Source organism: Bactrocera dorsalis, chromosome 4 (assembly GCF_023373825.1).
Source record: "Bactrocera dorsalis isolate Fly_Bdor chromosome 4, ASM2337382v1, whole genome shotgun sequence".
Classification (NCBI taxonomy): domain Eukaryota; kingdom Metazoa; phylum Arthropoda; class Insecta; order Diptera; family Tephritidae; genus Bactrocera; species Bactrocera dorsalis.
In genome coordinates, this window is record NC_064306.1 from 61148103 (window position 1) to 61167150 (window position 19048).

A 19048-nucleotide genomic window follows, 5' to 3' on the forward strand; every position below is an offset into this window, starting at 1 on the left:
TAATATTTTTTAATATAGAAATATATATATTTTTTTTGAATAAAAATCTTACATATTTTTGATTTTTTTCAACACTTTAAATATATTTTTTTCACAAATACGCTTAACTAAATTCTTTTTTATAAATATTTTACTTTAATTAAATAGTTAATACATGCTTAAAGACTATTATATTATATATAAGACAAGTAAATAACTTTTCTAAACTTTATCTCTACAGATTTTTATAGCATATACATATATAACCAATTATTACAGTTATATAACTTAACTTTTTAAAAAAATGTTGAATATTCATAGATCTACACTTAAACTAATGGCACCAATATTGATCTGGCTAAATATCTAAACTAACTATGCTATATCCTAGAAAACAAACACACTTCACTCCACTAAAGCGCTTAACTGACTACCCCACTTCCCTCCACAAGAAAAAGCCACAAGGTAGACCTTATGACGACTTGATGAGCCGTTGACGATTTTCGAACATCGTGCTAGTATTCTGCTCGGCATCAGCGCCGACCATGAAGTGTGCATCGTTGCCCTCCTTCACGAGCATGGCCAAACATTCGCGGAAAGCTTGCAGGAATTGATCGGCATTCTCCTGATTGAAACACATGGGTGGCTTTAGCTTGATCACATTGTCATTGGGACCGTCGGAGGAGACAAGCACCTTGTGCAGCGACTTCATGCGATTGACAACCCAATGCGCCGACTTGGTATCCGGTTCGCGGGTCTCACGATTTTTCACCAATTCAATGCCCACAAAGAGACCCACACCACGCACATCACCGATAATGTCGAATTCCTTGCTGAATTCAAGACATTTCTTCAACAAATAATCACCAACACTGCGTGCATTCTCCTGCAGACCCTCCTCTTCGATGACGCGCATTACAGCGTTAGCAATGGCGCAAGAGACCGGATTACCGCCGTAGGTGTTGAAGTAGGCCACACCGGTGGCGTAGAAGGCATGCGCTATCTCTGGTGTGGTGACCACAGCGCCAACTGGATGACCATTGCCCATTGGCTTGGCGACCGTTACAATATCGGGCACAACATCTTGCGTCTCGAAAGCCCAATAATGTGTGCCAACACGTCCGAAACCGACTTGTACCTCATCGGCGATGGTGAGACCGCCGGCGGCATGCACAGCATCGTACACAGCACGGAAGTAACCGGCTGGTGGTATGATTTGACCACCGCAGCTCTGTAAACTCTCAGCGATGAAGGCAGCTACACCCTTACCCTGAGCTTGCAATTTCTTGCATACCTCTACAATGGGCGCACAGTAGAGTTCGGCCATATCTTCGCCAGGATGCTCTTTGTCGACATATTTGCCGCGATAGACGTCGGGACAGGGTGCAACGTGCACATAGTCGGGTTTCGGTTCACCGCCGGGTTGGTTGAATTTGTACGGTGAGACTTCCATAACGGCGGTCAAGTGGCCGTGGTAGGCGCTGTAAGGAAAAAGAGTAAAGAGTTAGTAAGTTTATAATCTGCTTTGTTTAATTTTTGGCAAACTTACTGATCGAGTGTGATCACATCGCGTCGCTTGGTGTAGTTGCGTGCCAAACGCAGAGCCAAGTCGTTGGCTTCCGAGCCGGAGTTGACAAAGAAGCAGACCGACAGATCGCCGGGCATTTTGCTGGTCAACGTTTTGGCGCATTGCACGAGCTCGTCGTGTAGAAAACGATTATTCGTCGAGATGGTGGCCATTTGTAGGCTGCCAGCGCGCACCACTTTCGGATGGCAATGACCGACTGGAATGAAAGGGAGTAGAAAGGAGAAGATTAATAAATGTCTTTAAGTAATGTAACTTTCTTAAATGTAAATTTTGCTAAAATTAAATAATTGATGACTTTGGATACTACTATCTTGGTTTATACTCGAAAAGTTTAAAATAAAAATTTTAGGCGTTGCCACCTGTTGCAAAATTTTATTACAAAAAATTTTAAGATGATTTATCTATTACCTAAAGGGTATCAAATATTAAAGACAGTTTCAGTTGAAAATTTTTTTCTGGAACGTTGCCACCTGATTTAAAAATTATGTATGATATTTTTAAAATTTTTGATTAAATATTTGTTTTAATATATTATAATTATTAAACTGAAGCCCTTAAAAAAGCAAGAATCTAAAAAAATTTGGACAAATGTTGCCACCTGTTTAAAAAAATTGTAAAAATGTATAGTATTAATTTTTTTTTTTAATATAAGTTATAATGAAAACAGCATTTATTTAAAAATATTTTTTAGGAGTGTTGCCACCTGTTAAAAAATATACTTAAAAAATTTGTAGAATGGAAATTTTTTAAAATACCAGTATCGAGCTAAGAAAAATAAATCTTAGAAAAAATACCAGAGTTGCCACTTGTTTTAAAATTGTAAACTATTAGATTTAAAAAAATTGTGGCAATTTATATTCGATTAGGAAACTCAACAAGAATATAAAAATATGTCTAATTTTCCATATCAATCAACCTATTGTGCAAGGTCCCTCCTTCAACTTTATCATTTTGTTTCTTATAACCATTACAAGTAACCTTCCATGTCAACTTCATATACTCCTTATATCATAACCCACTTCTGTTTGAAAATAATAACAACAATTAATTGCTCTACTATCTCTACTCTAGTATTGAGGAACTTTGAACAGCTCTATCAGTAATACCCCTTCTAATAACCCCCAGAACGTGCTGGCGTAGGAAAAGCATGCGATCGCCATTATCAACTTGCTGCACACGATTTTCAAATATTTATTTACGTCAAGTATTTTTCCAAGCGCACACAGTTCAGTTCCCTTCCCTCTCTCCGTCGATACCCTGCTCTGCTGATGATAACGACAGCTTAATTAAGTTAATAAATAAACACCGCTAAACAACAACAAATAAATGCTCAACAGTAGCTCATGCTATGCGTACAGCCATGATCACTTGGTCACTCAAATGCTCGGATCGCATGAAAGTAAACAAGAAAATTCTCCAAATCTGAAAAAGTGCTTCCTATTAACTATATGCTGTCTTTTTTTGAAATTTTATTTTTAGCAAAATTATTCTGCGTCGACCGATCATTAGCGTTGCGTTCAATGCGCAGGCCCCCTTTATCGCCTCACTTTTCTGCTTTTCTCCTTCTGAAATCACACACTCACTGTATACAAACGAAACTCACTTTCAATTACCCCGCTTGCTACTCTATGGATTCTCACAACTACTTACATACATACAATGTATATCAAGGCATAACGTTCAGCGCCTCACGAGTCATGCCGAGCAGCGCGATCGTGCTTTTATGTGCGCTTTGACTCGCGTGCTTTTCGCAGCGCTGTCGCTGCGTTAGTTGTGGACTTCAGAAAACATGTGAACATCTCGTGTGGAAATATTAAACGAGTGATAAGCTTAAGGCACATGTACACACATTCGTGTAAACAGTTGTACACATGTTTTCGAACTACTTAATATGGTAAATAATGCTGTTGTATTTATAGCTGTTTGTAGTAGAGGATTTCTAGTTTGCACCATTGCGAGTGTGTGCACTGTTGATTATTTGTATGTTTACTTTTCAAACAGTCTGTTAAGCTACTTTTATTATCAGCTGTTATTTAATGGAAAATTCTAAAGACTATTTTACACCAAATGGATTTATTAAATAAGACCTGTTTCTCGTTTTTATAAGCAGAAATGTGAGTTTGCTTAAATAACGATAAATATTCCTCATAAGTGGAGTGGGAAGAAGGATTTGAAAGACTGGCGGCGGTGGGATATACATATGTATGTACATATAGAAAATTTATTCTATATTAAAAATTGTTCAAAGCAAAAGTTCTAAGTTATATCAGTTCTAAAAGTCTCTTAGGAGGCAATTTCAAAGCTTCGATGACCAAAATTTTTGAGTAATCTCATAAAAATATTATTTTAATAAAAATAAAAATAAATATATATTTTTTTTTGTTTTCTGGGAAAAATATATAACTCTAATATCTTTGTAATATTTATATAAAATTTTGGCATTTTGGGATTTTTTTTTTTGTTTGGAAATTTTTTTTGGGAATTTTTTGGAGGTTGCTTAAGTAACGATTGACATTTTTCGAACCTTTTTTTTGGGTAAAAATATTTTTTTGGCAAAAAGATTTTGAATATCTTTATAATATTTATATAAAAATTGGCAGTTTCAAGTATATTTTTATCTTGAAAAACAAAATTGTAAAAATATCATCATTCCGGAGAAGGTCAAAAGTCTCTCGTTAAAATATTATTTTATTAAAACTAAATAAATTTTTTTTTTTTTGGGGCAAAATATTTTTGCTTGGAAAAATTTTTTTGGATTCTTTTTTTTTGGGAAAAATATTAAAAAAAAACAAAATTTTAATTTGTTAAAATTTATTTTGAATTTTTTGGAGAAAATTTTTTTTTTGGGAATATTTTTTTGGGAAAAATATTTTTGTTTGGAAAAACTTTTTTGAAATTTTTTTTGGAGGAATATTTTTGGAAAAAAAGTTTTAACAAATTTTGATTTTCTTTTATAAAATTTTTTTTTTGGAAAAATAGTTTATTTCTTTTCTTTTGTGATAAAAATTATTTGTTGTAGAAAGAAATCGAATTAACATTTTTATAACATTTTTAATAAAAAGTTGGTAGGCTTAACTAAAAAACATTTTTTTTCTAAAACAAAATATTATAAATATCTTTATTTTCAAAATTTTCGCAGTACATACATAGCTTTCTACTCGCTTATTTTCGAATCATATTTAAGGAAACTTACATACATACGTACATATGTATATCCCCACAACTTATAATTAGCTTTACATATGGACCTGCAAGCTAACTCTCGGTTAAAGGAGGGTTAGTTACCCAAGAGTGCTACTCGAAATTTCTGTTAAAGTTTTATTGAGCTTTTAATGAACAAATCGTTCAACCCTTTCTTAGAAATAGGGCTTATGAATGACACGTTAGGTATTGAAGTTTCAGTAGTCGCTATGAGCTATGAGCCTACTTGCCAGCCCAAATACGCCCACATCTTGATTATCGCCTTTCAACCAGCTTATATTCGAAATAAGCCTCTGTTACGTATTTAGTTTCAATTTTCCATTGATTTGAGTCTAAATTGTTACAATAAGAAAGAAAGCAAGGTCTCCCTCCAACCACTTAACATTGTCTTCCCTCCACACACCCACTTTATATTATTATTATTCATAAGCATTGGCGACAATTACGCTTTCGCAACAGATTTAATCAGCTGCTGCAGCAAAACGATAATAAATGGGTCATATTATTTATTAACCCTAACCAATTAGCCAAACAAATAATATACAAAGTATTGCCTGCATTTGCATTGCGTAACATTTTACAAGTCATTCCGACAGCTGCAATCTCGGCGAGCAATTACACTTGCAAATGGCGATTAGAGATATCACGACACGCCAACACAAAGCGCCAAAAGCCGGCAACAGCTGATAACCCAAATGCAAATTGAACGCTCGATCACGTGAAGAAATGCTGGCACAGTGCAAATATAAATATCTACAACTGTGTGGGTGTGTGTATCTTAAGCTCATTGTGCTAACGCGCCATTATCGCCTTATATATGTATGTAAATATTGATAAATTCTAACAAAAGTCTGTCAAGTGACAAAGCTCAAGCGCTGTTGTTGTGCTTAATTTTAGCACTCAAGGCGATCGGTGATCATATAAATTTGCTAACTGTAAATAAAAGTGAACACGAGCGCGCAAATTGAAGTTTGTTAAACTACAAATCTCATAAAAAGTTGGGCATGTGCTGAAAATACACACAATCTCACAGCTGAGCGATGTGATCGTGCTAATAAACGACCTTCTACACGCCGTAATCGTCTCTAGCGCCGCTGCTGGCCCACATTTCAACCGCTTCGGCGCTTACAACAAACAAAGTTACAGCGAATTACATGACATAGCACATACTTGTATGTAAGTAAGTATGTTTACAGCACATGTCTGTTGGACCCACCCCTCTGTAAGAGCTTGCACGCCTGAGGGTCACTTCGGCCGACAACAACGCGCTCTTCACGTGAACCACACGCGATTACGAAGCGTGTAAGTGGCGCACATGCTTGCCTGGCAAGTAATTAAAGCCTCATACACACATACATAGATATGTATGTACTATATGTAAGTATGTATGTAAGTATGGCAGTACATGTAGAAGGTGTGTTGCGACGATCACTGAAGTAGTTGAATTTAGTGGCACTAATCTTTTATTTTTGAGACTGTCTGTCAAAAGCTCATAGTTGCCTGCTGATAAGGAAATATTTATGCCATATGTACTTAAGTATATTTGAGGCACTCCAGTCGCTTTCATTAGAACGCAATTGCTTAATTGTTGTCACTCTGCTCGAACTAGTTATGTGACCCTTGCGAACTGCGAAACGTGATTACTTTGCACCTAAGCTGATAAGTCGCGCTATTTATTTGCGCTATTTTTAAATTGTCCATGAGTTTGCTTATAAAAATATATTGTAGGAAAATAAAAATAAATTGTTATGCCTTGAAGACTGCATAACGGCATGTTCGGTATTAATTTGATTCTGACTGCGTAGTATCTTACAGATTCACAGCTTGACACTAAATTACTTTTATTGTCATTGACGTAAGTTTTCAGAGATATTACGACGTGTGTGTCATTGCGTCAATTTGTAGCTGGGAGAGGCTTGTCGCTGATGCAAGATCATTTATAAAAAATATTTTGTGGACGTGCATACCTATGACGCAAGTGTATTTAATTGAAAATATTAAATTATTTCCGTGTTTACTTTTTTGAGATTTTTTACTCTCTTTGCGATATTGTAAAGCATTACAAATTTAAAAATTTCATTTGATGAATTGATAAAAAAGAATGAAATTCATAGTAGATGAAACCCATCCGAAACAAAAGATAAAATAACAAACAATAAGCGAAAAATAACGGCGATGTGAAGTCAAGTAAAAGAAGGGGGTAGGGCTGATTTTTAAGGGTTAAGAATGGTTTAACCCGTTTTCCGGCAAAACTACGGGACTTATAGAAAAAAGTTATATGACAATATTGTCGGTAATAAAAAGATGTATAACTTTTGTTTATAGACTTTTTTTTACATAAGCTCAAAATCTATGTGAAAACTTCAAATAATTAAGGTTTTTGGATTTATAATTAAATGGAGCAGAAAATCAGCCGAGTTTAGTAAAAGGTATTGTAAGAAATTTAATTTGTTAAAGAGATTTACTAAAGTGCAAATAAAATTAGTTTTTTATGTTTCATACAAATTTATTGTAAACTTCCTAGCCAACACCATCTAACACAAAAGTTTTATTCAAATAGTTATTTTTTTTTTTTGTAAAATGCTTGTCGAAAAGTGTAAAGAAAATTAAAAGTATTTAAAATTGATAAAGGATTAAAAGTCAAAAGGATATACATACATGGGTATAAATTGGGTAAAAAATTGATATGAATTTGGTATAAAATGGATATAAATTTGATATAAATAGCTAGCTCTAAACTTAAAGCATATTTCTTTTATTTATTCTCTAAATAAATCTCAATTTTCAAAATTAAATATTTCAAAAATAATTATCTCAAATATGCATACGAGTAAAATGAGATCAGTAAAAAATATGCAAAAATATTTCAAAACCAGTCTGCAGTATACATCTATTGTTCAATTTTGCGCGTTTTCACGTATGTATGTATCTGCAATAAAAGCACGTGCAAGCAAATCCACCAAATTTACAAAAATTCCTTTTGGGTATTTTCCGTCCGTCAGCAAGTTAACAGGTAAACCAGCACGCGAACAGCACCGCTTTGGATCAGCAACTTTTACTTTTTAGTTCGACTGACGCAAACACACATACATAAGTACAAATGTACATCTGTGTGCTGTAAAAAAGAATATCCGTAAACACATTTTCGGCGTGTCAACGCCCACACATGCTGGCAACGCGAATTCTTTGCACGCGTTTACGCGATCGCTCGCTGTGGTGGCAACACGTCTTTTGTTTGTGACGTTTTTGTACGTTTTTCTCGCAAAAAATTTTACAACATACGAACATATACACATATGTATTTATGCTAGGTGTGAATTTTGCTTAAAAATTGTTATTGTTTTGAAGCATCACTTATTTTTCGGCTTGCAACGGATGGGTAATTTCCACTGCACTAATATTTGCAAAAACAAAATTACCACAAAGCAACAAACATACAATTGTTTTTATGTATGTGTGTACACACAAAACGTGAAAATGTCTGGTGTGAATGGCCTTTAATAAATATTTGTTTAGCTTCATGCTTCAGTTTTGTTTTTGTCCCATTGTTATGACTTTTCAGCTGCCCTTTTTACATCATTACATTCAAAAATACATACAAACAAACATGTTTTTGTAATATTTATAATCAATTGATATGAATTTGTGCAGTGTCAGCACAAATATTTACTGTTTCGGTTTATATTGATATGCTCGTTTGCTGCCTGGTACAATTCCACTGTGAAGTGGTCGCACCACAAACGACTGGCGAGCGATCACGTGTTTTGACCGAGTCATTGAGTGGCTTTGTGTTTATGTAAATTTCCTTGCACGTGTTGTAAAAATATGGATGTAAGTGAGGAACGTAAATATGTAACAACTTCAGCTAAATATAGCAGTTTTATGACATTAAATATTTTTTATTTTGTAAACAGAAATTTAAAGTTATCTAACATTATGTAAAAAATTCACACACAGGTGTAGCGAGTTCAATTATCAGCCCTTGGTTTGTTTTTGTTTGTACTAGTATGTATGCAATTATCTAAATGCAATGCATGATCAGTAAACATCTATTCTGCGCTGTCATTTGTTTTCAAATCTTATCAAAACAAAATAGCTCCCAAGCAGCGAAACGCGCAGTTTATTTGGTGCATTGCCAGGTGTCGGGCGACTAGGAGATATGAAACACACACACACATACATAATTAAATGTATAGATGCATAATGATTGCTCCTGCGCTACAAAGACCTTGAAGCAAAGTGACTTTGAGCAATGATATGCCACTGACGCGCCAAAACGTAATACCATTTAGGCAAATTATTTAAGAAAGAACAGGGAAGAAGCTATATTTGTGTTCTATTTGTTTTTTTGGTTGTTTATTGAGCTTAAAACCAAAAATTTCTGACCTGAGAACCTGCTGATCAGGTGAAACATCGCAGTATGTATGAAAGGAGGTTAATTAGACGATCAATTGCCTTGATCAGGAGGCTTGGAGGAGAAATAGCTCTTATCACTTTGCCATAAATATTATTTTTAATAATACTGAAATATTAGCACACAAGTTTTCTTATCTTTGTACAAAAAATATTTTTTGAGATCTTCACGATCATTTTTATTGCAATTTTAGGTGATATCGATGGGTATGAATACATTTTCATAACTAACTAAATTAGGAACTGGAAATAAATCGTTTGAAAACTGATCTTTTGAAGATCAGCAATGATAAATTTTCTTGATCACAATTTAATCAAAGCTCCATCCCGTCAGCTCCGTCATTCCAGATTTTTCATTTATATACACAGCTGAAGGTTTTGTTTCTCCAAAAAAAAAAATGAACAAAATTTTCTCAGGGATCATTGTAAGTGATCGTGCTACTAATTTTTACTTTTGATAGAGAAACCTTGAGTGAAAAGTCGTATTTAGAAAATTTTAAATCTATTATTCGTCTATTTTAAAAATAAAAGAAAACCGATCCAAAGTAAGCACTGAGACGTAATCAACCAAATTTTATAAGTATTTTTTGAAGAAAACAAAAATAGATTACTCACAATCACAAAACAGGTACTAATCTCTGCACTTCAAATAATCGTGTTATATTATTAATCGCAAAAAATTTAAAAATAGATCAATCAAAATTTAACCTCAATAAAAATAATGAGTGGTCACCTAGCGATAAAAGCCAAAATTAGGCAAATACTTGATAGCAACTTAATTTTTATTTTAATTTTTTGTATGTATATTGTTGTTCTATGACTTGATAAGCCTATCTAAAAAGCATGTCAGTCTATTGGGCAGTAATAAAAGAAAGTTCAAAGACATTTTCAGCGTTTAAGATTATCAATTAATTGCAAGGTAATCCATGAAATGTGTTATTAAAAATATTTTATGATTTTTTTACTACAATTTGTTAAACTTTTTGTTGAAAATAGTAAATATTTGCATAAAAGCGGGGAATAAAATTAATCAGCACGATATTTTTTGTTGCCTAACATCGCTATTATGCAAGGCTACTGGGTATAGTTGCCCGCATACTTGATTTTTTGAGCTATAATTCAAATTTATTTAATATACTATTTTCATTTTTAATATGTTTCTCACTTAATTCCAACATTTCTCTCTTATTTCCAAACATAAATTAGTAATTTTTTACATATTTTTCAACTTTTGACTTACCGTGCGCCACATTATTGATGCAGTCCAAATAGCGAGTACCCATCTCATCGAACATATACTGGCCCTGACCACGCACAATTTTCAATGGATCAGAACGGTAGAACAGTTGGCAGGCTTGGCTGTTTTTTGGAACATAACATAGAAAAGCAACAAAAAACAAAAAACATTATTTGTAATTGTTGCATTGTAAAAGAGAATTCAACAACTAATTTAGTAAGAATAACTTAACTTATATCATATTTAACTATCTATGTATGTATATTTGTATGTATTATAGGCGTATACGTAATATTTCTACTATATACATATGTATAATTGATAATACAAAATATTTGTGACTAAAAAGAGGGTCGGTCACGGATTGCTTCTAAGCACTTGAAATTCAGACTTCGATACTAACAACAACAGCCTAAAGTCATCTGCTGGTGGCAACCCACTATAACTACGTTTATGTGACGCAAGCTTTGCACGCAGTACCGTTAATTAACACCTACAAATGTTCGTAAATAGCTGATAAGCCAAGCGTATGGTTTCTTAGTACCAAATTAGCTTGTTATTATCATTTAATAAACAATTATTTTCTAAATTGAAAGCAAATAAATTTTTATGTTCTGAAACCAGATACGCTTATCAGCCGATTTATTATCTCTGAACTTTGCAAAAAAGTCTAAAATTAGAAATTCTTGAGTGGAACTTTTTATTTTCTTTGTTTAGTAAACTGATTTCAAAAAAAAATTTTTTAAACTTTTTCTGAATTTGAAAACACAAAAATTACAAAATTTTCTGAATTAAAAAAATACATATCTCTTTAGTTAAAAAAATTCTGAAATTAAAATTTTTTTAGACTAAAGTTTTCTGAATAAAAAAAAATTAATAAGCAATTTTCTGAATTAAAAAAAACTTATAATAAAATTATCAGAATTTAAAAAAATATTTTTAAAAATAAAGTTTTCTGAATTTTAAAATATGTTTTTTTTAATCATAAAATTTTCTGAATTCAAAGAATTTAATTTTTTTTTAGTTAAAAAATTTCTGAATTTCAAAATAATATTTTTTATAATACAATTTTCTGTATTTAAAAAACTTTATTTTTTTAGTTAAAAAATTTCTAAATTAAAAAATATTTTTTTTTACTAATAAAATTATATTATATTAAAGTTTTTTGCAGCTAAATTGAAGAACTCTTGCCAAGCAGCAAGCACACTGCCAACATTAAGGTTCAATAAATCTAAACGTGAGAGTAAATAAGGACATAGGGACATGTACATACATACATACATGCATATAAACCTCTCATACACAAGCTCAGCAGCAAAGGATGCCGCCAAGAGCTTAGCTGAAAAATAGCTTTCGCTTGTTTTTGTGCCTGCCACGAGGAGGCTGCTTGTCGCCAGGCTGTGTGTGTGCGTCCACTTGACGCAAGCAGTACTTTTGGCGCCGCCGGTGACCTTGATAATGAAATTGCCAAGGCAACGACCTTGTGCCACGAATCAGCGCACGAAGTGAGTGTCATGCTTATGCACTTAAGCAGCGCTTGCAAACATAACTGTATACATACATACATATGTTTGTATGTATTTACTTTTGTGTTTGCTGTTGTCTGCATGAACTTTGGGGTGTTTAATGTAGACAACAAACAAAAGTTCTTCGAATTCGCGTTTAAAAAGTTTTGCAGTTTTTTTAATGAAAGTGAGTGGATATTGCGGTTAATTGTAATTAAGATACCATTGAAGGGATCGAAAAAAAGTTATTAAAATAAATAATAAACTAAGAAGTGAAAAATTAATTAAAATAAAATATTTTAAAATTAATTAAATTTAAATTAAATTATAAGAACATCATTTGTTAAAAAAATTTAAATATAAATATGTATTAGGATAATAAATTATTTGAACATTAATTGGAGTGATAAGTAAGGAAAAAAATATTTAAAAAATTCATAAATTTTCCTTAAAAATTATAATATTGAAATTTTATTTTCAAAACAATTTTTCTTAACAAAAAATTTCAAAATATTTAAAAAATTCATAAATTTTCCTTAAAAATTATAATATTGAAATTTTATTTTCAAAATAATTTTTCTTAATAAAAAATTTCAAAATATTTCAAAAATTTCGTTTTTTTGCAACTAAAAAATTTCAAAAAAAAATTTTCAAAATATTTTGAAAAAGTCTGCATTAATTTTAATTGGAATGATATATAAGTTAAAATTGTTTTAATTATTAAATAATAATAAAAATCGATAATTTCGTTTTTTTATTAAAAAATTTCTTTAAAAATAATGTTTTCAATATTTTGTTTTAAAAAACTTTTTCTTAAAAAAATTTCAAAATATTACTCAAAAGTTTTGTTTTTTTGTAAATATTTCGAATATGTACATACATACATATGTAGTATATGTTTTCATGAATTTTTTTTGGAATGAATAATTAAAAATATTTCAATTATTTCGCTAAAAATTGTATATCATTGTAAAACATTTCAAAAATTTTCTTTTGTTATTAAAAATTTTCCTTAAAAATTCGAAATATCTTTTCAATATTTAATTTTCGAAATAATTTTTCTTGGAAAAAAATCAAAATATTATTAAAAATCAAAATAAATTAAATATGAATTTTTCAATAATTTTTCTAAAAAATTAATAGCTTTTTTCAAAAATTGGAGTTTTTATTAAAAAAAATCGTTGAAAAAATTCGAAATATTACTGAAGAAAAAAGTGATTGCTATTATTGTTGTTCTTACTAAATATTAAATTTTCACTTTTCAAAAACTTTTATGCAAAATTTATTGTTTATGCGCAAATTTAACCACTTAAAAAATTGATTTATTTGATTTTTAATGTTTTTTAGACACATAATATTATTGAAGTCAAAACTGTACATTTTAGAATTAAATTCATTAACTTAGGCACTTAGAATATTCATAACAAATTTCATGATTAAAATAAAATTAAAAAAGTAATAATAAAAATATATTCTTAATTTAATATATTTTAAGCAAAAATTTGTCATCCTTACCCGATGTGTTTGTTCCGCAATTTGATGGTGTCCGACTTGGACAACTTCTCGCTCATCGCCGATTCCAGTTGTTCACGTGTGAAAGACATTTTTAAGGAACTTTTTACTTAATTCAGAACTTTTACTTAAAACACTTAATAAATTCAATACAAAACACTTTGGTTTTACTTTCAAACAAAATAAATTGCTGTTAACGCGCTCACAGCTTGTCAACAACTGATTTTACAAAATTGCCGTTGCACCGAAGTCGTCAAATGACTCGCGTGATTTCACACACTGTTACCTTAACATATGTATGTGTGTAGCTGTAGTAGATACGACTGTGTGTTTGCCGCTAAAATTCTCTTGTCTTGTTCTTCTTCCGTTAGTGGCACTTGTCCGCTGACGACGATACACTCAGCTGCTTGGGTTTGCTTCTTGCCAGTGAATGACGAATGCGGTGCGGCCGGCCAGCGTTTTTATATGTGCCGCTGCCTTTAGCGCCAGATGGGCAGGCAGGCCCGGCTAGCCAGCGAGCGATAGACGGCCAAGCACTTAGCAAGTACATACACACAGGCAGGCGGGCGCGCAAACAAACCGACAGACAGGCCCGGTTACCGCGCGCTTTATTGCCAGCAAGCGTTCTATATGACTTTCTACGTGTGTGTGTGTGACTGTTGTTGATGACAGTACATGCTCTTAATGCTGGCATTAAGGCGTTCACTTCCCAGCTTTGCCGCTTTTTCCTCTAACAATGATAGCGATGGCGTTTGTGGGCCTATGGCTTGGATTTTGAATATCACAAAGTCGTACATACGAGGCGCTACAAGCTTTACAACGCACAAGGCGTTGAGTCTATTGCCAGTGGGATTTACTACTGAGTTGTTTATTGTTGTTGTTTAAGTACTCAAATCTCGAAAAAAGTGAGTGTACTCAGTATTCGCGCTGCTGATAAGCGAAACTCAAATGAATCTGCAATAAAACCATTAAAAATTATGATGGACTAAATGTGGACAAAGTGCGACAGCGTGACAAATTGACCGTCGGACGTTTTATGTGGCATGACTTTGTGCATGTGATCTTGTGGGCTACAATGAGCAATATAGTTTTTGCTTATGGAATGAAGATCATGCTCTTGAGACACTATTTACATACAGATTTGCCAAAAAGCTGCAGACTTCCTCTTTATATAGCTATAAATATACATATCTATTATAATTTATCGAAAATAAAAATTAAAAAATATATAAATATAAAATCCTTTTCCAATTATTCACACGCTTAACAGCTGTTCCGCACAGTTATTTTAACATTGATTTGGTTTTCGTTGCAACGATTCTTCTGTTACAACGAATCAATATCTACGCCATCTGAAGCACGTGTACATATGAACACTGATAAACACGAAAGAAATTACACATACTATATTTGTGTATGTGAATGTGTCCGTTGATATCTTCGAGCGGAAATTTTCGGAAACGTTATCTATACCGGCGATTACTTTCATCGTGTCTGTAATGCAAAAGAAATTGTACTTATGTATGTTACATTAACATTAGCTGCTGTGTCCGTGTGCTGCTAATTGCTACAGGCAGCTGTTACTTTCGTCGACTCTGTAATGTAAGAAATATTTACGAATGTTAAATTAACATTAACAATGTTACATTAACATTAACTGTTAGTTTAGAAGGGGTCGTTTACTGCTACTTACTACATTCAGCTGTTAATTATACAGTCTGAAAGCAGAGTATGTTAATAAACTAACATGACGATTACATTTTCTCGTTTTATGCTAAAATAAATGTTTAAAACTTAAAAAAAAAAAATTATTAATAATACAGTTGAACTTCCCTAACTCGAATGACCACAAAATCCACACAAAAACCGAATTAGAGAGACTTCGATTGACAGAAGTTTTCATTAAAGCATAAAAGCTGTAAAATATTGCTTTATACGCAGATTTATTTATTTTCTTCGCATAAAGTGTATAAAATATGTAGTCTGGAATTTTTGAATGAACATAGTATATTTTTGCTTGTTTGTTTCAGTGAAAAGAGATTTCGATCTGTTTAGTGCTTTGTAGTGATCGGCGATTGTATTAATATTCATATTTAAATAGAAATTTAAAATTGCAAAGGAATGCGTTGCATCATTTTTGGATGGCGGTTGAATCATTTCGACTTCAGAAATTCTCTTTCAGATTTCTCATCGTTCTCTATAGCCCTACTACATAAATATTCGGTTCTACAATATCATCTCTTATAAATTCGCCTGAGCAAATCCATCCATTGTCCACTTCAACATAATCTGCAATGAATAGCTGATATACTCGTACTTATGCGGAAGCTTAAATAATTTCATTACGAAATAAAGTTGCTCGAAATAGCCAGTTCAGTGTTTCAATGTTTGGATAATTGAAATTAAATTTCTTTTTCATACGATTGTTAAACTCTTTAGACAATATAACTATATACGTATGTAAACGGATCATTCTGAATAACTTTGCCTAAGAGACTATGGATATAAAACCGGATGTTTCGAAACCGCGTTTAGACAAAGTTGTTCAGAATAATCTGTAGAATATTTCCACAATACGCGTTTTTCCATAACACACTGTTGCAACTTGATTTCGAAAGAAGAACGGACTGATGATTCCATCACTACTCAGATTAAAGTGAGCCTCGTCGGAGAATCTGATTTTCTTAAATAAATCTTTAACGTTTTCAGGCTGTTCCAAAGCAAAATCAACAAATTCACAGTGTTTACTGTAGCCCGATGGCTTCAGTTCTTGAGTTTTATATGGATCCAAATCCCAAATCCTTTCTAAAAATCGTTAAAGTTTTGGTTTGAGACAGTCCCAATTCTTGAGAACGTCTTGGAATTGACAAATTGCTTTCTTCATCAACACTTGCCTGAATGGCTGTAATATTTTCATTACTTCCAGCGGTTCTATGTTTTATTGGCACTTGGACATTATGTAAAGGAAATGTACGCTCGATGTTCTCAACAATTGGATGAATAGCAGGCACAGGTAGACATGAAACTGTAAACAATATTGAATACGATACTTATAAATCATATTATCCCTATTGGAAAACCTACTATAAGATTATAATATGTTGAATATGTATAAACAAGTATCAAGTTCTGTATCAGTAAAGGTCTTATTCGATACTTTCAGTTTTGGTATAAAATATACAAGCAGTGGATTTCCTTGTTAGCATCTACAAAAATAGTGATCTTACAATTGCTAAAGAGCTCTCGATGATATACATATGGTATGTATAATTTAAGGATCTCATTATGTATTTTTTAACTACAGTAGTTGTATCCTATGGTGCGGACAATGACATCATCTGATGAGTAGACGTTACAAGTTTTCGAGGGAAAGGTTTTGCGAAAGATTTATGGTCCTTAGCACATTGGCAACGGCGAGTACCACAGTCGATGGAACGATAAGCTGTACGAGATATACAACGACATTGACATAGTTCACCGAATCAAGAGTCAGCGGCTGCGCTAGCTAAGTCAAGTTGTCTGGATGAAAGAGAACACTCCAGCTTAGAAGGTTTTCGTTTCAGTACCCGCCGGTGGAAGCAGAGAAAGAAGAAGACCTCCACTCCGTTGGAAAAATCATTCGGAGAAGGAACTGCCTACACTTGGTATCTCGTATTGGCGCCAAATAGCAAGAAGAAGAAACGACTGGCGACGCGCTGTTGTTACCGCAGTAAAGAAGAAGAAATTATCCAATTATAAAGAAAATCTTATTTTTTTTTTAATTTGTTTCAATGAAAATAAAACTCGCAATGTCTTTTTTCTTGAAGTTGTTTATTTTTTGCTTTATTTTTCATGATGTTTAGTGTTTTCGTTATGCCTTTAAAATTCTGCTTAATTTCGGTTTATTTTCTGTTTTCTGTTTGTATGCGCTGCTTTGCTTTTTTTGGGGGAGTTCATTTGCTTTACGGTTTCAAATTTAGCATTTTGAGAATTCAAATATTTTATTTCTTGTTTATACATAAATACATATGCATGCATGTAGTTGATTGTTTGTATATAATTTTAATTAATCAAATGTATGTTTACAGTTATCAATTTTTATGAGCGGTTATGTATTTCATGCACACACGTGGTGAGCAGAAGCAGTTAATATGGTTGAGTATTGAAAAATTTGGTTTATTTTTTGTTGTTGTGGCAAATTAGTTTATGTGTTTGTAATTAATGATTTTTCGTGGCAAGTAATTTGGTTTATTGTTGTTGGTTATTGTTGAAAAAGGATTAAGTTTTATGTGCAGTAAAATATTTTCAAAGAAAAAATGTTGTGAGCTTTTATTGCTGTTTTTGTATTTTAATGCAATTTTACTGGCAATAATGTTTAGTAGTTGTTGTTGTTGCGCTATGGCGTAATTCATAATAAAAGGTGTCTTTTTGGAAAATTTTCGTTTTGAGATTTCGGTTAGAGTTGGCTGTTGTTGTTGTTGTATTTACATAACAACTAATCTTTATTCTAGTTGTGGCATTGTTTTGAGCTAAAGAAAAAAGGATTCCATGTTGCAATTATTTTTGAATTTTTTTATTTTTAAAATTTTATGGATTTTTTCTATAGTTTGTCTGTATGTGTGCGTGGGTGTGTATTTTCTGCTTACAGTTCAATAAAAAGCGTTTATTATTTTAGCCTGGGAAAACTTAGTGGCGCGACCTTACAACTTTTACTTCGAAAAGTGCTAATTTCACAGTGGCAAAGCAAAAAAATGCAGCAAAGTAGAATGCTTACGCACACAAGCACAAAATGGCTTGCATGTTTGTGTTTGTTGTAGCTTTTTTTATTTTTTTTTCGTTGACTATGAAATTTGTTGCTATTGTAGCTAACTGTTTTACTGTTGAGCGGGTAGGGAGCAGTGGCGTTACAATGCAGGGATTTCAATTTTGCAATTTCTGCTTTTCATTTATTTTTCTTTGCTTATTTATTCATATTATTTTACCTTTTATGTATATTTTTTTTTCAAAACTACTATTTGCATTCAATGTACAGCTTAAAAATTTTCTTAAATCCAGTTGCTTTAGTTAAATACATATGTTGTTGTTGTTTTATTTTCAAATATTTTTTGGTTTTGCGCATTTCACCGTTAGTCTTGCATAACGGTGATTTTCTTTTAACTAGTTATGTATGTATGTATGTATGTTTTTTGGTTCAAGAACACTTTTTATCATTGCATATAATACATAATCACTTGTATGTGTGTGTATGTGTGTAAGTATGTGTTTTTTACTGCTAACACTACTTTCTGGCTTTAAAACGCACACACAATGCCTGTAAGTACCTGCTTATGAATCTGATTTACTATTTATGTATAGATGTATATATAGATGTACATATGTATGTGTAAATTTTTATGTAAGTATGTAAATTTATGTATTGCGCGTGTGTTTGTATGTATGTATATGTGTTTGTGATTTTTAAATTTATATATAACTACAGCATATGTTTGTATATATTGCATATATGCTAGATTTTATGTATGTATATTGTATATATATAGTATATATAACGCCAATTAAATTATTTACTTAATTTTTTTTACTCGCAACTATTTTTTTTAATATTTTTTTAATATGTGCACAGTAATTTCTTTA

General features: G+C 32.2%; 1 protein-coding gene across 1 annotated transcript; it reads right to left on the bottom strand.

Moving 5' to 3' along the window:
• Positions 1 to 105: 105 nt before the first annotated feature.
• Positions 106 to 13881, bottom strand: LOC105229745 (alanine--glyoxylate aminotransferase 2-like). Its single transcript, XM_011210179.4, has 4 exons — positions 13439 to 13881; positions 10422 to 10540; positions 1529 to 1763; positions 106 to 1460 (listed from the first exon to the last, which is right to left on the bottom strand). Exons 1-4 carry the CDS (start codon positions 13525 to 13527, stop codon positions 452 to 454), a joined length of 1452 nt encoding a protein of 483 aa, XP_011208481.1. The 5' UTR covers positions 13528 to 13881; the 3' UTR covers positions 106 to 451.
• Between the last annotated feature and the right edge of the window lie 5167 nt (positions 13882 to 19048).

What these genes read in the sequence shown, in the direction of transcription:
- LOC105229745 (XM_011210179.4), bottom strand. Translation starts at nt 13,527, where the DNA reads ATGTCTTTCACACGTGAACAACTGGAATCGGCGATGAGCGAGAAGTTG. An exon ending in TTGCGGAACAAACACATCGG is followed by an intron (nt 10,541 to 13,438) that starts GTAAGGATGACA and finishes TCCAAAAAACAG; the next exon opens with CCAAGCCTGCCAACTGTTCT. An exon ending in CATCAATAATGTGGCGCACG is followed by an intron (nt 1,764 to 10,421) that starts GTAAGTCAAAAG and finishes CTTTCATTCCAG; the next exon opens with TCGGTCATTGCCATCCGAAA.